Raw genomic sequence first — 17,662 nt, forward strand, 5'->3', positions numbered from 1 at the left:
CCGTCTCAAGCGACGTCGACGTCGGGTCATCATTATTATTGTTCGAATTGTCGCGAAAGTCATTGACATTCACGATTTAAAAACAAAAAAAAAAGAAAAATATGCTCGTGTGTGAAATGCAATTTACTTATCGGCAAAAGTATACTGTAAGTTTTTTTTTGTTTCGCTTGCGGCTTTAATGCGCTTCTCAGTGTCTATCTTAACGCGTTTCTTTTTCTCTGTCGTTTTTCATTTTCTTCTTTGAAAGGGGAAAAGAGAGAGAGAGAGAGAGAGAGAGAGAGAGAGAGAGAGAGAGAGAGAGAGAGAGAAAGAGAGAGNTGGAGAGAGAGAGAGAGAGAGGGAGAGAGAGAGAGAGAGAGAGAGAGAGAGAAAGAGAGAGAGAGAGAGAAATAGTTCACTTAATTTCTCATTCCTTCGTTTCTTTTCTCTCGGAATAACATGTATTGGGCATACAGAGACGAGTTGGATAACCAGAGACACACACACCAAAGCAGAGAGTGACTGCTGGTACAGTATACACGTGAACAAACGACGAACACACACACACGCACAGGCACACACGCACCTTCTCACATGCACACACTGAACGAGAAATATACGTATAATGCCAAAAAAGAACCAAGAAAAGGGGAAGTATATACTGATCTTGAGAACGTATATACGTACATGTATCCGATCTACACATCGCGATATGCGCGTACAGCAAACGAATTTCGAGTATTCGTGAGACATGAGGAACGTCTTCGAACGCTTTGTTACTGAATAATAATAATAATAAATAAAAATAATAATAATAATCGTTAACGTCGTTACAGCACAAGTGAATGCATTCTCATTTATACAGCATAGACACGCGTAATTGTGATTATTACTATTACCGTCATTACTTTACACCGCGAAGGGCCGCGCAATCGAAACGGCAATCTCGCGATTTGAAACACGATCGTCTCGCGTTGCATTACATCTATCGACTGCTGCTGTACTTGTTTTTTTCTTTTCTCTGCCCATTTCATCTTCCTAAACTAGATTAATAACAAATAACATTGTGAAACAAGAATATCGGGGAAAATAAAGAGATCCTTGAAAGAAAATGAAGAGGGAGGAAAGCACACCGCACTCGTTCCCATTTTCCGTCCTCGAGGCGTGCAATCGTCCTGCGAATACTTGCACTGCCCGAAGAGAATCCTCTTCCACAGAATGATGCAGAAGCGTTTGCTTTACCCGCACATCCGGAGGAAGAACTTTTGCTGGAACAGTAAATCGTTAGTTACCACAGTGACAGCAAATAGATTTGTTAAAGGTATTAATTTTTAACGATGCCGAGTAAATTTCATCGCTGTCGCAACAACGTTTCGCTACAACAGCAAAATTATATTTTCCGTCTAACAAACCTTTTTGCTGTCACCAGAGTAACTAACAATTTGCTGTTCTAGCAAGATTTTTTCCTCCGTGTACGTTTAATCGAGCGCATTATCCCGTGTTCTCATCGTATTGTCGACGAATCGCTTTCGTTTTCAGCTGTAAGGATACGGAAGAATCTCTCGTGGTGGTTAAACGATGCTTTTATTGCAAGTAGAAAAATCTCCGATACATGCGGATTCGATGGAATCGCTCAACACGAATCGATCGCTACGTTGTTCCCAATGGAGCTTTTTTTTCTTTATTCGTAACTTTTTATTCGTAATGTTCGTCGTGCGTGCGTACCTCACCAAGTAGGGAAGACTTTATCAACGATCGCGCCGCGCAAAACAAAATTTATACAAGTGAGCAAGCCCGGTACGCTACGCGCGAGATAAGAACGTTACCTTACACGCTATTTACACGTAACACTATGTAATATTTACACAAAGAGACTTTAACGATAATATCACCGCACTGCGTTTTCGCTCGTTTATATGGCTATTACACGGTCGTACAAGAAGATTCATACGTTTGGTCGGAATATATATATATATATATATATATATGTATGTATATATATAATAATAATCAAATAGCCCGCTTTATCAGCGACCGTAATCGATTCTCTCGAAGAGCCCATATCTCTCCGAAAAAAAATTTGTCCGAGATGGAAACATTTCATGACCGAACTTCGTATTAGAACTTTCAATATTTTTTAGAAGGTAAATAACAAAAATTGAACGTATACTATTAACGCTGCGTATTATATTAACGTATTATATTAACACTGCTTCGTTAGTCACAGAGACGTTTAAATGGAAAGATCATTGTCTTTGGGGATAGACGAGAACGGAGGAGATACGGCCTCTTCGACGATCGCGTCAAGTCTCCCCGAATGAATAATCCGAAGTTATCCCACGCGAGTAATGAGTAACGGGAGAGAGTTTGAGTCTAAAATAATATACCCTCGCGAAGAGGGAGTGAGTTAAAATAGAATTTACGTAAATGCGTATCTCTCGCGAGAAGTCAGGGACTTCCGGAAGGGCGCAGCGACAATAATCTTCACTACTCGACAATCGTATGCTTCGTCAAAAGTGATTTCCCCGCAAAAGTGGCGGAAATAAATAAAGAGGATAAGTCGCTTGGATAGTCACGAGTGACCTGTTTTCTTCGTCAGCAGATAATTATCGAATAATTATACACAGAGGAAAAAGTTTCTTCAAATTTAGTATTTCTATTTATTTGAAATTTGTTTCATGGAAACAACATATACGAAATATTATTGTTTGAGTAAAAATTTTAATGTCTCATTCAAGAAAAACTCTATTATTTAACAGAAAGAATGCTATTATTTGAAATAATATCTTTTAACTAAATAAAATATTATTTGGTTACAATAAATATATAAAATGAAACAAATAATTTCTTCATAAGAAAATTATCTTTCGTTTCAAGTAAATTTTTTTATTTAAGATAAGATAAATATTCGTTGAAAACTCTAACAATCGTGCTTATTAATTGAAACATTCGTTTCTTTGGAAGTTTCTTTGGAAGTTTCATGTCAATAATGAAATTCGTTTGGATGCAATAAAATTTATTAAATTTGAAAAAAAAAGCTTTTTCTCAATGTGCAGTTTCGTTTGTGACAAAACGAAAATTGCGCGATCGGACATAAAGAGAGCCGGAAAAAACGCGGAGAGACACGGCTGTCGAGTAGTTAAGGTAACCTCGGTTAGTCCTTGCAGCCGAGACCGGCGGACCAGTTGCAGATGCCGCCGACCGGATCGAAGGACAGCTTGGCCGGGCAGGTGTACTCGGTCCCGATCACCTGGCCGTTCACCATACGGGCGCAGGTGATGAACTTCTTGCATGAATACGGGTGCGGGAAGTTGCCTTGATCAAGGCAGCGTATCGTGCCCTTGCTCGTGAGGAAGAGCTTGCCGTTCAGGAGGGACTTGCCGGCGACGATCGGCACCTCGTCCTCGTAATAGTCGTAGTCAACGACCGGCGGTTTCCTGGGCCTCGTGGTCGCGTTCACCGTGAGCCTGTCCTTCGTCTTGGGCCCTTGCCGGCTCCTTGAAACACCGTCGTACCTCGAGACCGCCCTACTCGCCAAAGTGGGTTCGGTTCTAGGTGTTATGGTGGTGCTTATCTTGCGCCTTTCGGCGTTCCTTAACGGCACGCGACCTGATCAGTCGTGGAAGCTGATTAGTCGGTGTGTCACTTTTCGGGGGCGTAAGCGGGTCACGATGATGATGATGATTCCCCGGAGTGAGAGAGAGAGAAAGAAAGAGAGAGAGAGAGAGAGATAGACGGTAAGAGCATGACACCAAGTAGAGGACGGAAGAGAAGAGTGAGCGAGATTCAATTAGTAAGACAACCGGATCATGAGACTCGGCACTGGCTGCACAGAGGACTGCTGGAGGACGAAGAGATACGGGCATCCTGACAACCTTGTCGGGAATATCAGGAGCATCCGCGTACGATCGTCCTGCCAGACCTATCGTTCGTTGTCGCACGATTGTCAGAACGGGCGGTATGAAGCGGTTATTCCTGAAAACCGAACCTTCAACCAACCAATCAACCAACCATTTTGATCCTCTCCGGATCCACCGTTGGATTCATGCCATGTACTGTTCATTCTGTCGGTGGTGGCATGAGTGGAGTAGTAATTAGTAATTAATTCGCTTAGTAAAGCAAATTGCGGATAAACCTGGCCGTAAATTAATGGGCTTCGATGAAAGTGTGAGAGGAAGAGAGAAAGAAACACGGAAGTTATTGCGATTTTGCATTAGTATGTAAACACAGCGAACGTTGAGACAAATGGGGAAGAGATCTGCGCATGGATCGCACAGGACCGCACGTGTGACTGCGTTTTTGAAGAGAGGTGTAGCGAGAAAGGAGAGAAGACGGATACTCATGAAGCGAAGATCATGAGACAGACATATGAGAGTGCATGTCGCGCGATGCAGGAATTGGTCAATCAAGAGTTGTCACGTGAAACCCTACTTCGGAGAGAAAGAGAGAGAGAGAGAGAGAGAAAGCCAGTCTGTCGATTAACTTGTCACAGTCTGATGAGAGATCGCGATGAGGGTCGGCGATGTCGAGGAGATGATCGGGAGGGCCGCTTCGGTGGAAGAAACGAGCCGCGGCGATGTCTCGTTAGTCGAAACACAGCGTATAGCAAACAAAACCCCCATGAAGAGGATGAAGCTCGTGAGAGAAAGAGAGGAAGACTTTAGATTAGAAGAATTAGATAGTCGGGTGGCGCAGACTCTAGCAAGTGTAATGTACCAGTGTCCGACGACGAGGAGTGTGGCGGGTCCGCCAGCGTTACCGCGAACTCTTGGGCGCGGATGCTCTGATCGGACACGTCCGCTCTCTGATCGACCTCGGCGCCGGAGGATCTCGCGTACGACGACTCGGTGACCTCGTGCGGATCTGAAAAGAGCGCGAAGATAAAGGTTCTCAGAGGAGGTCGAGATTAAGCTGGAGGCAATAGGTACAAATACTGCTTTTCCTTAAACTTCTTGGCTCCTCGCTGCGATCGTCTTGCGTGGTCATGTCAGAAGCGAGGAAATCGGTTGAATTAACGCGACAATGAACGAATCAGACGTGTTTGGATTAAAAGAAACGGGGATTTCTGATTCTTACGAGCCGAATTCGGAAAGAACCAGAAATTCTGTTCTTTTCAACCAAAACGCGTTTGATTCGTTTATCGTCACGTTAATTCAACCGATCCCTTTTCTCCGCGCGTGTTCAAGATTTTTCCGAAATACGTCGAAAAGTTTTCCGGATGTTTCTTACAAATGCGATCAGCCGATCACAATGAGTCATTTTGTGGATATCCCAGCAAAGCAAGAAACATTTAAGTCGATCTCTTAAGACATTAATTTTACGTGAATTTTATAAAGATTTTGATAGAATGTTTTATAAATATTTTTAAACTGTCACTTGATAATATTGTATTCTTAAATATTAAAATCATAGTGTAGAAACATTATTTTTAATGTTTCGGACGTTGTGTACAACATTAAGAATTACATATTTTCAAACGTTACATTTTATAAAATATTATCGCAACAACGTTGTAATAACGTTTAATGATTTCTCGTTTACTGGAATATCTTTTTCTTCAACGTATTCTGCAAACATTTTTCACATATACCCGTACAGCATAAACTTCCAGCAATTAACAAAGGACGTCCCAAAGATGTCCTTTGTTAATTGTGCTATATGGATATTCTCTTGCTTCTGATGTGATCAATCAGTCAAGAAGCTGCGGCAAGGAAGCAGGAAACGTTGAACCTACCGACAAGATCTATCCTCGCTGACAACGTGGTTTCTGCAAAAGGTCTGCTTCTTCGGTGAGTGATCGATGACGCGCTGGCCAGGGTGTTGGTGAACGGAGCGAGCGTCGTGGTCGGTGCCCTCTGCCTGTTGGAGCGCCCGCTGACCGGTTGGCGACTGACTGATCCACCAGCGTCGTTCTTCAAGGTATTTACCTGTTTACCGGGCAATCGATTTATATAGCGCGCGCAGCGAAATGCGTTACCGGGTTATCGGCGTATTAATAACGAAACTCGGTAAATCTCGATTTTGTTGACGGACGCATGTACATGTCCGTCATCTCGAGCGAAGCAAGCTTATAGATATCAATTAAGGTAAAGAGATACTGAAGACACATCAGAGTAAGCGAAGTGGGCGCGCGCGGAAATGTGCGGCGCGCCTCTCGAAAGGGCAGTTTGTTAATCGACGATAAGGGGAACTAGCTGCGAATGAAGATGCCGAGAGTACTTCGGATCTGTTCGCGTGTCAGAGCGTTTGTTCAGATATAGAGACAGAAAGAAAGAGAGAGAGAGAGAGAGAAATCAGGTTTCCCGAATTCGCTTCCTTGTTGCATCCCGAAGTAGAGACATCTCGAGTAGCCGTAGAGAGAGAGAGACAGAGAGAGAAGAGTAGCGCTACGTGTCCTCGTAGGCAGGCAATGCGATGATGATGCTGATGATTTGCTTGTAGCCACGCAAAGAGCGATAGCTCGGTTTCTCGTGTTCTCGGGAGGCGTCTCGGTTAGATCGAGCGAGAGAAAGAGAGCGAGAGAGCGAGAGATAGGCGACGACGACGATGAAAACGACGATCACGATGGGATCTCGTCGTCCTGAGCAGGCGTTCGCGATGCAAAGCTACCGGAGTTACAGATTGGCTTCCTTCCGAATCGGCCGCTCGTCGGACGGCGTCGTTCCGTGTTCGGGGATGGATTATTTCGGTTAGACGTGAGAGCAGACGTGACAGAGGCGATAGAGCGAGAGAAATGTCGCCTCCGTCATCTACGATGATTACAGCCAGCCGGGCGAGATTATTACGGTATTATTTGAAGCGACCTCTTCGTGTGCTGCGCCCTTACGTTAACTTCCATACGCCGATGAAGATACCGGTGTTACTGCCGTCGAGACAGATCGATTAGGCTACGAAAGCGCCCTCGGAGAGGTATAGCAGATCCCAGCGAGAAGGTGTGTCATGCTGAGCGAGAGGCGTCTCCTCGGGGACTCGGCTGACTCCCTGATTGCTTTCAAGCCGAGACGGCAAGGCGACGACGGCGGTCGATCGCGGTCTCTCGGTTTAACGGCAAAAAGAAGCACTTGCGGCCGGTGCTTGCGGCGATAAGCGAGTCGCAAAACGGAGGTTATTTCCGTCCTCATGGGCTTCCCGTTAGGCTCATTAGACTCGTTAGACTCGTTTCCCCTCTCTGTCCTCGCTCCGGCGGCGACGACGACGTTGTCCCGTTTGGTTAAGGCAACATGCGACCGGTCAAGGAGTTACAGCGTTTGTTATACGTAGCGGACATTCAGGGCGGGGAAGTCAAGACTCTCCGGTTTTAAAGCGGCACTGACCTCGTGTGAGGGCCGATCAGTGTCCTCCTCGACCCGGACTGACGTCGTCTCCGTGGTACGCAGCTCCGCGCGCGGCTCCGTCTGCTGTTCGCTCGTCGTCGTTTCCTCTTCCCCCCCGCCTTTCGATCGCGTCGTCGTCTTCCTCCTATCGTCCGCGAGATCGTCGCTCACGTACATATTGTTCGAGAAGTTGCCCTGAAGATCGTCGCCGGTGGATTCGGGATCCTCACCCTCTTCGCCCGCTGCGTCCGTTTCTTTCTCGGATTTGGGTCTGACGTTCTTCAGCACCACTCGCATTCTTCTGCCTGTCCTTTCGCCGTAGAGATTCCTGCCGGCGCGAAATCCGCTGCTCGAGAAGTCACCCCGGAGAGTCTCCTTCGTGGCGTCCGGATCCGCGTGAGTTTCCCCGCTCGCGTTTCTCTCCTCGGAGGCAAGTTTCACGCTCTTCAACACTACTCTCATTCTTCTTCTCGCGTTCCCTTCGTCGGCAAGGTTATCGTCGGCGTGAAGATCGGTCGGAAGGGCGTGCGTGAGATTCTCCTCGCTGGAATCGGCATTCACTCTCGTTCTTCCGCTCGCGGAGACGCTTCCCTCGGATTTAGGCCTGAGTCTCTTCAGCACGACTCTCGTTCTTTTTCTCATCTTTTCCACCTCGACCGATCTGCCTGGCTGGTGTCCAGGAGAGTCGGTGTCGCCACTGGCTTCTTTCCTCTCCGAGTTGCCCTCAGGTTGAGGAGGCTTGATTCTTTTCAAGACGACTTTCCGCCTTCTTCCTACCTTCCCTACCCATCCCCGAGCTCGAAGCGCCTCGTCTTTCGCCAAACTGAACGATTCTCCGAGCACCATCGTTCCTACCGCGGGAGAAACACTCGTTCCTTTCTCCCCGCTCTTTTCTCGGACTCTCTTCAGTATCACCTTCTTTCTCCTGCCCGCGCCTTCCACTCGAACGTGTGCGACACGTTCTCCTGAAGTGGTATCCTGAACGTCGACGACGTTCTCGTCGGATCTGACAGTGTCGCTGGTCGCCTCGGGCCCAGCTCGTAGTCTCTTCTGTACGATTCTCCTTCTCCGATTCTCCTCGGCCACTCTCGTCGTGTGGGTCGGTTTTCGTGGCCGGCCGCGATACACTGTGACTCGACGTCGGGGATACTGCCTGGTCGGCTGCGTCGTCGTAGGCATCTCGACGTTCCCGTCGACCGGCCGCTTTACGACGCGACGGTGAACGACGGTTCGCCCGGAGGTCCTCTGGCCGAATTCATGACCGATCGCGGCCAGTTCCGCTCTCGTTCGACCTCTCGTTCGATTTTGCGCGGGTCTCACGGTGGTCTCCTCGAAGACTGCCTTCGGCCTGCTAGACTCTTCGCTCGTTGTTGCTCTCGCGGAACTCACCTCGTAGATGCTTCTCGCGGTAGTTCCAGGTATCACATTCGTCGCTATCGACTCGTGGGAGATCGCGGGGACCGACGAGAAAACCGTGGGCTCTCCGAGAGCTACGGTCACCGTGTTGGCGATCGGGAGGAACGTCGAAGAGGTCGGAATGACCGTCGGTGTCGCGGAAGCCTCGTCGATTTCCGTGGAGGGTGCAATCGTCGCGGCCAACGTCGTCCCGGAATCGGTAGCGAGGAAGCTCGGGGTCACAGTCGTTGTCGCGACGAGTGTCGGGGTGGTTTCGAACGTCGTAGGTAGCTCGGTGATATAAGTGGACTTCGCGGTCTCCGTGACGGTCGATACCTCGACGTAACTATCGACGTCGGTCGGAGCTGTGAAAGATATCGCAGGCGACTCGGTCGTTGAGCTCGCGCCTTCAGTCGAACTCGAAGTCGGGCCCGCGTTTGCAGCGGGAACTTCAGACCAAGTCGCGAAAGTGGTCTCAGGATCGGCCGGCGAAGTGTCGGGTATCACGGAGGTAACCGCGGGAGTTGCGGACCCTGCGACCGTGTACGGGAGGTCGGTGGTCACGGGAATAGTCGCCGGAACAGACGCAGTCGTGGATATCGGATCCGTCGCGTATGCAGTCGTGCTTTCGATCTCGGTCAGTACCATAGTGGTCTCCGGAATGCCCGTGGTCGAGGGTTCCTCTTGGACAGTCGTCGGGACGGTGTTCCAGGGGTAATTTGCGATCGTGGAAGGGGCTTCAGCTTCGGTGCTCGTAGTCTCAAGTGTAGTCGCGGGGTCGCTCGTAACCTCGGGCACGCTCGTAGTCGCTGGTACGTCGGCCGCGGGTTTGTACGTCGTTAATACGGGATCAGTAAGGACGATCGTATCGGTGGTCACCTGGACCGCCGAGGGTTCCGTGGTCGTGGGAGCATTGGTGCCCGAGCGCTCGTACGCTTCCGTTGGAATCGCGAGGTAATTCGCAGTCGCGGGAGCTTCGCCCGTGGTACTCTCGGCTGCGTCGACAGCGGTCGTTTCACCCACGGCAGCGGCGCTGGGATAGTTCGCGGAGGTGGTTTCGTCCACGACGAACGTAGTAGTCGTGATCGTGGGGTCGGTCGCAGCCAGAGACTGTGCGACCGTGGGAGCGTCGTCCGTGAAGCTTGCCGACGCGGGTGTCTCGGGACCATCCGTGATCTTCGACGCGAGATCCTCGACGAAGTCGGCCGTCGAAGGGTCGCTCTCCGCGGTCGTCGAGTCGGTGGTCAACGTCGTCGTCGCTTCCGTGGTCGACGCGCGATTCCCCGAGTCCCCGGTCTCCTCGTCGATAGGACCGGTCGCGCTCTCCGACGCGGTCACGGGAGTCGTTGGGATCGTCGAGGGCGTCGTGGAAGCCACGGAGCTAGCGGTCCCGATGACACTCGCCGTGCCGCGAACGAAGCCGCCCTCGGTTCGCTTTATGGCGTCCCTGATCGGCGAGACGGTGGTTCTCACGCGTTTCCTGCCCACTATGCGTCGTCCGGCCCACAGCGGAGTGGTGAGCTCGTTGTACCTGCTGACCGCGACGGCGATGGCTCGCCTCGTCGGCGTCGTCGGGGAGACGACGGGGGCGTTGGGAAGGGATGTGCCGCCTCGAGCGAAATCGCGCAGCGACTTCCCCTTCTTGAACGCGCCTTCGTCGACGGGACTCCCGGTCGTCTCGGTCACCTCTTCGTAATCCACGGTGACCTCCGCGCTGTCGGAATCCTCCGAGGAAATCGCCGAGGAGCCGAAGGTGGTGAACTTCGGAGCGTCTCCGTCGTTGATGATGTCGTTCGCGTGGTCGTCGACTCCGTCGTTGCTCGACTCCGGCTCGTCCCGAGCGCCGGTGACACCCTCGTCGATCGTGGAAACGTCAGGAATCGAAGTGGTCTCCGCCTGTTGCTCGGTGGGGCTGTACGTGCTTGTGAGACTTTCCGTCCACGTGGATGAGTCATCGTGGCTCTTGGTGACGTAAAAGCCACGCATCACCGAGCTGGAGGTGAGACTCTCGAGGGGGATGCCGCGCATGGTGGTCGGCTTCAGGTAGGTCTGTCCGTTCTCATCTTCCTCAATAGCGTTTGTGACCGCCGCTCGTTCCTCGGGGAGGACGGCGTCTCCGCTGTCCTCCGCAGCGCGAGATCTCACCTTACTCTCCGAGGCTTGCCGTAGCCACGAGTTGCCGGTCTCTTCGGCGAGCTCTCCCTCGCGATCTGACGCGAGTTCGCTCGGCAGGTCGCCGAGCTCATCGGCGGTCTGCCGGCTAATGTCGTTGTCCACGTCGAAGCGCGGCAAGTGCGAGAACACGGACGGCGCCGTGACGGTAAAATCGTAGGTCGTCGGATAGCCGATCAGCTCCCTCAGGGTCGGCAGCCTGATAGCTTCCGAAACGGCGACCTGAAAAGCAGAACAAGGCAGCGCGCTTTAATGCCGGGAGATCCTCCAGGATCCTCCCCTCTTTCCTCTTTCTCTCCTTTCCTCTCCCCCCTGTCATTCCCGCTTCGTCTCATTTCGTCATCTTTTTCTCGTGCGGTTCTTTCTGTCTCTGTGTACGCGTGTATGTGTGTGCGCGCGCCGCAACGTCCGGAGATGATGAGTGGGAGGGCGAAGAGACCCTCGGGGGGGCCTCTTTAGCTGTCGAAGCGCCGCGAACGAGTGCGTGTCTCTCGCTTGCTGCGTTAATGCGCGGATGATAAGCGGTCGTTCCTGCGGTTGAAGTGGCGTTTAGTGATGATCGTACTTGCGCTCGTTGTGAAGTCGTTAAGGTGGTGTTGGTTCGTCGTGATGGCTACGTTGTCGAAAGTTATATTCAGAGGTCTCGGTCGGGGGTTCCTCTGGGGCGGGGGGGATGGAGAGAGAGAGATAGAGAGAGACGTAAGCGGATGGAGGTGCTCATTATGATTCGTCGTTATTGATGATGGTGGTGATTGGTGGTAATGCGTGAAGACGATTATTCGGTCGGTCGTCGTGTGCCGGGGCGAGAGTCCTTGTCCTTCCGCTTCACACATGCTCGTGTAACTGTACTTTAACAAACGGTCCATCTCTCGTTGGTGTCTCAAGTATACATATACACTTAAACGCGCTATTTATTTCTATGTACATTAGTAATGTTGAGGTCGACGAACATCAATCGCAGGCGTCTATTAATCCTAGACCGATCGGCCCCGAGAGGGTCGCTTCGGGGACCTTCGAAATGGCTGTGTATCTTATATACATATTGATCGACATCGGCGTCCGATGAGGATCGGGTAACGACTTGCGTCGTCTCGCTGTTACTTCGCGGAGGCTTTGTCGGCGATCAGGTTGCTGAACACCGACTCGATCTCGATGGTCGAGGACTCGTGGGACTCGGTGGTGAAGCGGCCGTAGCGATAGTTGAATTCGCCCTCGATTGGCAGGGTGGAGCGCTCGACTCCCGGACGGATTTCGTTGACGGACTCGTCGTCGTCGTCGGACGCTCCGGTCACCGCGAACGGCGTCGGGGTCGTCGAGAGGAACTGGTCCGCTGGTATCCTCGTGGTGGACGTCAGCGACGAGTACTTGGTCTTGATGAGGATCTTCTGCCTCTCGGTGGTGCCGGACTCGGCCACCGAGGTGACCAGTCTGGTGACCAGCGGCTTCGTCGTCGTCGTGCTCGCGTAGTCCACCAGGTTCGAGTCGTAGAGCGAATCGCCGCTCCCCGGCGCCGCCTTCGGCGTCGTCGTCCTCAGTGATTTCCGGTGAACGGCGTCCGCCGCGTAATCGAACTTCTTGGCCGGTATCAGGGTCTCCGTGACCGCTGCTTCCGTGGTGGTGGTGGTGGTGATCAACGGGCGCTTCGAGTACGAACGCGTCCGGAAGTTTTGCCAGGTCGTCGCCTCCGGAGCCAACGTCGCCGTGTCCGCTACGGTGGCGTCTTCGACCCTGACGTTACCGCGCTCGAGAAGCCTGTAACGTGTGCGTGGTTGTCTGAAAGTAGACTGCCTGAGTCTGCCGTCTTTCGTTTCCGGTGTGTCCTCGGACTCCTCGGGCGCAGAGTCGAACGGGTGAAACCGTCTAGGCGAGAGAGCCTCTTCAGGATCGAAGGGTCTCTTCAGGATCGCGGGGACCTTGTATCGCGGGCGCACTTCGAGCCTGCGGCTGACGCTCAGCGTCGAACGATGCGAGTCTTGATCCGTGAATTCCCTGGTCGCGCGATCCTCAACGTCTTCCGGACGATCCGAGAGGTAACTTCTGGAAGCCGTGGAGGATGCCGGGGTGTAACGCCGCCAGAACTCCGCGGATTCGTCTCTGAGGACAGCGCCGGTCGAGGCCGGCTCACCGCTCACGCCGTAGCCCTTCGAGAAATTGTCATCCGCGGCTTCCTCTTGCTCGAAATCACGAGAATTATCCTCCGCTTCCTCGGACTTGAATTCATCGCGAAGAGTGCTGGCGCTCGTGGAGGAGACCGGGTAGCGTCTGACGAAAAGATTGTTCCTGCGCTTCGAGAGAACTTCCAAGCTGCCGTCCTCCGTTGACGACACCGGGTACCGGTCGGTCGTGTTCCCCGTGGACGGTAGCGGGATCTTGCGAATGAACTTCCTGCGCGCGTACCTCGGCTCGAAGTTCGGTCTCGTAGCGGCGGACGAGTCGGGCTCCGGCGTGGACGTGAATGTGGAGATCGTCTGCGCGCGGACGGTGGGCGAATTCTGGGTGGACGGTAACAGCGTCTCCTCCAGGAACGCGTCGCTCTCCGTGAGGTCGGCTGTCGCCAACGTCGACTCCGCCGTGGTGGCTTCTGCGCCGATGGTCGAGCGGTACTCCTGGTCGACGTCGAACGTGGACATAGCGGCGGTGCTGAGGAAATCGGTAATGCCTGCGTCGGAAGGCGTCGTGGATTCTGGAACGGGCGTCTCCAGAGTGACCTTCGTGGAGCCGTCGATGTCGTCGTTCGTGGTCAAGGTGGTCTCCGTGCCTTCGGTTAGAGTGAAGTCCTCCATTTCGCCCGTGACTGTCGGTTGACCGGTGACGAGCGTCGATCCTTCAGTATCTTTACGACCCATCGGCGTGGTCGGTTCCGAAAGAGAACTCGTGATATCCTCTTCCTCGAGAGTGGCCTCGGCTGAAGTCGGAGACGAGGTGTCTTGAATCGGACGTATTCGCTTGATCACTTTCCGCCTACGCGCCACTTGGGACGATTTCTGCTCCTCCTCCTCCACCACCTCGACAGCGTTGGCGGCGGTGCTCGACACGGGCCGCCTCCTCAGGATGACCTTGCGTCTCCTCGGCACTTCCGACGCGTTGTCGAGACCGACGCGTTCGGGGGAGGCGATCGTCGCCAGGTCGGGATTGAACTCGTGGCTCTCGATCCGCGCGGTCGTCGTGGCGACGGCGTCTTCGGGTCGGTCGCTCGTGTAGTCCACCTTGTCGTTGGGGGCAGTCGTGGCGTCGGTCTCCGCGGTCGGTCGCGTGGTGTAAGGCTCGATGGTGTTGGACTCAAGGGCGGAGTCGACCGTCGTCGTCGTGTCGTTACCCTGATCGACGATATTCACCGAGTCGCTTCTCTCGATCTTGTCGAGCTCCGCAGTGACGTTCTCATCGGGCACCTTCAGCGTCGTCGTCGTCGTCCGCTTCTGATTCGACTCGTCGTCCGCCTTCTGCGCCGAGTCCGCTTCAAAGTCCACGTTGTTCCTCTTCCTCGTGTACTTGTTCCTGTCGTACAGGTCGCGATTGACGGTGGCAGGTCTCCGGAAGACCCTGATGTTCGTGATCTTCTCGTTGCTCTTCTCGTTGCTCTCCTCGTCGTTGCTCTCGGCCCGCGAGCGGAACGGCGGATTCCTCCTCGCGCCGTCTTGCGTTATCCTGACGATCGGACTGTCGTCCAACTCGTTGGACTTGGTGGACTCGGTGCTGCTGGTTCTGCTGGGTCGCCGGTATCTTTTCTTGAAACCGCCGATGTTGCCGGCGGTCGTAGGGCTGCTGGTCGTCCTATTTCGCTCTCTGTATCTCCCCGGGACTGAGTTCGCGGACACAGTGTCCTCCGTCCGCGACCTATGCGTCGACGGGGGGTACCTGTTGGATCCCCGGACGCGCGTTCTACCAGTGTCCTTGTTCCTGGACGTGTCCGTTCGCGGAGCGTCCACCTGTTCCACCGGCTCGTCCTCGGCGACTCGGACTCCGTTGCTCGGTCTCCTTAATCGAACTCGCCCCAGGTACGGGCTGGACGAGCGCGTGAGGTTTCGCGACGTTATACTCACCTTGGACCTCACTTGGTTGCTCGACGGAGTCGTCGTCGCCGTCTCCGGCGAGCCGCCGGATCTTCGTCTGGTGAAACCGAACGGTCGCGGCTGCGACACCGCGGCGATCGTCGACCTGCTCGCCGTGGTCGTGGTTGTCGTCGTCAACTGGCTCGTGCTGCTCCCCGGTACCGTGGTCAGCAGGATCTCCGTCGCGGAATCTTCCACCAGCTTCACCGGCTCCGTGGTGGAGCCGATCGTAGCGTCGATCGCCGGACTGACGCTCGAAGGGCTGTCGGATGGCTCGACGCTGATGACGGTGATGACCTCGGTAGACGTCGAGGTGGTCGGCGTGGAGGCCGTGGACGACGAGGTCGTCGTGCTGGCTGGCGTGCTGAACACTTGAGGGTATTCTTGCACTCTCGTGTAAGGCGAAGCGGTCTCGATCACAGGCTCCGATAACGGTGTTATCGCGCTAGATAAGTCCTCCGGGATCCTCGAAGTGGTGCTTCGAAATCTTTGTATGCTGACGTACCTGGGAGGTTTACGGGAGAGCGTCAAATTACACGTGATGTGAAGAGATTGCTGAGAAGAAGAGAGAGAGAGAGAGAGGAAGGAAGATTGTTCGTAAAAACCTAGATTTCGTAGTTGACGAGCCGTCGTCCTCTGCCGATCGATCCGCACCTTCCGAGCCGTCATTCTTCTCTAAATTCCTATTTGTAACCAACATAAATAATTATTTAAGACAATAATCACGTTTTCTTGCATCACATTATGTATCTACGATACATTTGTGCAATCTTTCCATACCTGAAAATTGAACCTCGGTTTCGGGAGGATTTGGACGTTTCAGAGTTTGCTTCGTTATCCTGTTGCCTGTGGAAAACGATTACACGATATTAACAATTTCCGATGTCATAGAATTCGCAAGTGTCGACTGCGGATATTGAACGTAATTGAATTTACTTGGTAGAGAAGGACGGCCGTCGTCTGCGAGTCGGTCTCTCCTCCTCGACTTCCTTCTCTCCCACGTCGTTCTCGTTCCTGAAAGTTTCAAAGCACGATCAGAGACACGGTGTGAAGCGAATTGCTCTACCGACCGTCCTACCTGGACGTGGTGGTGGAAGGTCGCGCGCGTCGAATGTTCACGTAATTTGGCGTCACTCGTTGCGTGGACGAGCCACCTTCTAATGGGTTATTGACGCTCTGCTCCTCGGAGAACGCTGTCTCAGCGTTGTCGTCTTCCTCGTCCTCGTCTTCGTCTTCATTCCCCGGTCCTTTCTTGTTCGATCTATTATCGAAATGTACATGTCATGAACAGGACACTCGATCTCACCAACGTTGTTTGAGTTTAATCGCCGCTTAATCGTCTCGTTTCACAGATGATATCAGAGAAGGGAAGTTAAATCGCAGTCAAAGCAAATTGACTCGATGACGAAACCAGCTGGTGAAAACCGGTTGGTGTCAAGTGTCTTCGTTACATGTATCGATAAATAAGAGACTAAGGGAACTCACTTGGGTCTCTCGATGGTGACGTATTGAGGCTTCTGCGATCGCCTGAGACTCTTCACCTCGGGGATATCGTCCAAGCCTTCGAACTGTGCTCTTCCTGGCCCGTTCACGTAACTGGTCTCTGCAGACGACAATACCGGCTGTTGACCGGCGATCTTGTTCGCCTGGCGATTTAGCACGCGTTCGTACAAACTGCGACTGATTGCAGCCGGGGTGACGCTCGCGCTACCCGACGTCGTGTCAGAGTTTTTCTCCTGGAGCAGCAATTGTTTCTCGAGCTGCTCTATTCCGCCTAAAATTTGGAGAGAGAGAGAGAGAGAGAGAGAGAGAGAGAGAAACAGAAATTTATTTACTATAAAAACTTTTCTATAGAAATTTATTTCTGGAATCTTATTTTTGGAACTCTATTTCTAAGAGAGAAGCTTCATATATTTTTTTATATTGTGTTCTTTCTATTATTGCTTAAGTTTTTATTGTAAGAATTATCTTTTTATTAAATTATTGATATTTTATTAATTATTAATTATTATTATATTTTATTTAATTGCTTATATTTTACTAAATATTTATTAAGGAAGCAAGAAGAAAATGCTTGCCTGCTTTCTTAATGAGATCGATCAGTTCCTTGATCACCCGCGGATCCTCCTCGTCCTCAATGTCGATGGGTTTTTCCGACCCGCTCGATCTCGAAGTCGTCGACGTTGTGGTGGTCGTACTCGGCCTGTTTCTGGTGAGCGTCTTGTATACGAGCGGCTTCGCCGTCGTGGTGATTTTCGGTTCCTGCTTCACCTCCTCTTCTTCGCTCTCTTCGATTTCATCGTCGTCGTAATCCTCCTCCGAATCGTACTCCTCTTCCGCCGGTTCCGCCTTCGCGGTCGTCGTGCTGTGCAAATAGGTCGTTCGGCTGGTCGCGGCCGTGATGGGCGACCTGGTGGTCGAGACGACGGTCGTCTTCGACTTGGGGCAGATCACATTGCGCGGGTAATCGCAGGAGTCCGCCGCTTTGTTGAACACCAGTCCTACGTGGATTGTGAAGAGGGAGTTAGTAATCGGAGAGTGAAACATTCCTAAAAATACCATCTTCCTGCAAGTTTACCTGACGGACAGGTGAACTGATGTGCAACCACGCCGAGTCCGCCCGGACCGCTGTCCAGGCACCAGAAATACTTCTTGCAGTCTCGGGGATGCGAGAAGAAGCCTTCGTCCTCGCACTTGAAGTCTGTAAAAATATATGCGGCAAGAATTCCCAGCTCACAGGTACTTCAACTTTCT

General features: G+C 52.2%; 2 protein-coding genes across 2 annotated transcripts in view; both read right to left on the minus strand.

The window, feature by feature from the left end:
* Positions 1-2,832: 2,832 nt before the first annotated feature.
* LOC106747502 (mucin-19-like) lies at positions 2,833-11,811 on the minus strand. Its single transcript, XM_014625071.1, has 5 exons — positions 11,785-11,811; positions 7,293-11,081; positions 5,714-5,906; positions 4,696-4,842; positions 2,833-3,588 (listed from the first exon to the last, which is right to left on the minus strand). The coding sequence occupies exons 1-5, from the start codon at positions 11,809-11,811 to the stop codon at positions 3,134-3,136; spliced, it is 4,611 nt and encodes a 1,536-aa protein (XP_014480557.1). The 3' UTR covers positions 2,833-3,133.
* The window catches only part of LOC106747554 (mucin-5AC-like), a 33,209-nt gene continuing 26,685 nt past the window's right edge, over positions 11,139-17,662 (minus strand). The window contains exons 9-16 of the mRNA XM_014625182.1: positions 17,487-17,609; positions 16,975-17,409; positions 16,394-16,736; positions 15,987-16,169; positions 15,845-15,922; positions 15,689-15,754; positions 15,514-15,591; positions 11,139-15,413 (exon numbers count right to left, since the gene is read on the minus strand). Coding sequence (XP_014480668.1) covers positions 11,957-15,413; positions 15,514-15,591; positions 15,689-15,754; positions 15,845-15,922; positions 15,987-16,169; positions 16,394-16,736; positions 16,975-17,409; positions 17,487-17,609 — 4,763 coding nt within the window. The 3' untranslated portion in view covers positions 11,139-11,956. The remainder of the gene's footprint in view (positions 15,414-15,513; positions 15,592-15,688; positions 15,755-15,844; positions 15,923-15,986; positions 16,170-16,393; positions 16,737-16,974; positions 17,410-17,486; positions 17,610-17,662) is intronic.

This window comes from Dinoponera quadriceps, unplaced genomic scaffold (assembly GCF_001313825.1).
Source record: "Dinoponera quadriceps isolate SergipeBrazil2010 unplaced genomic scaffold, ASM131382v1 scaffold2159, whole genome shotgun sequence".
Lineage (NCBI taxonomy): Eukaryota > Metazoa > Arthropoda > Insecta > Hymenoptera > Formicidae > Dinoponera > Dinoponera quadriceps.

What these genes read in the sequence shown, in the direction of transcription:
- LOC106747502 (XM_014625071.1), bottom strand. Translation starts at nt 11,811, where the DNA reads ATGTTCGTCGACCTCAACATTACTAAT. An exon ending in TCGACCTCAACATTACTAAT is followed by an intron (nt 11,082 to 11,784) that starts GTACATAGAAAT and finishes TCTGCTTTTCAG; the next exon opens with GTCGCCGTTTCGGAAGCTAT. An exon ending in CTCCTCGTCGTCGGACACTG is followed by an intron (nt 3,589 to 4,695) that starts GTACATTACACT and finishes ACGACTGATCAG; the next exon opens with GTCGCGTGCCGTTAAGGAAC.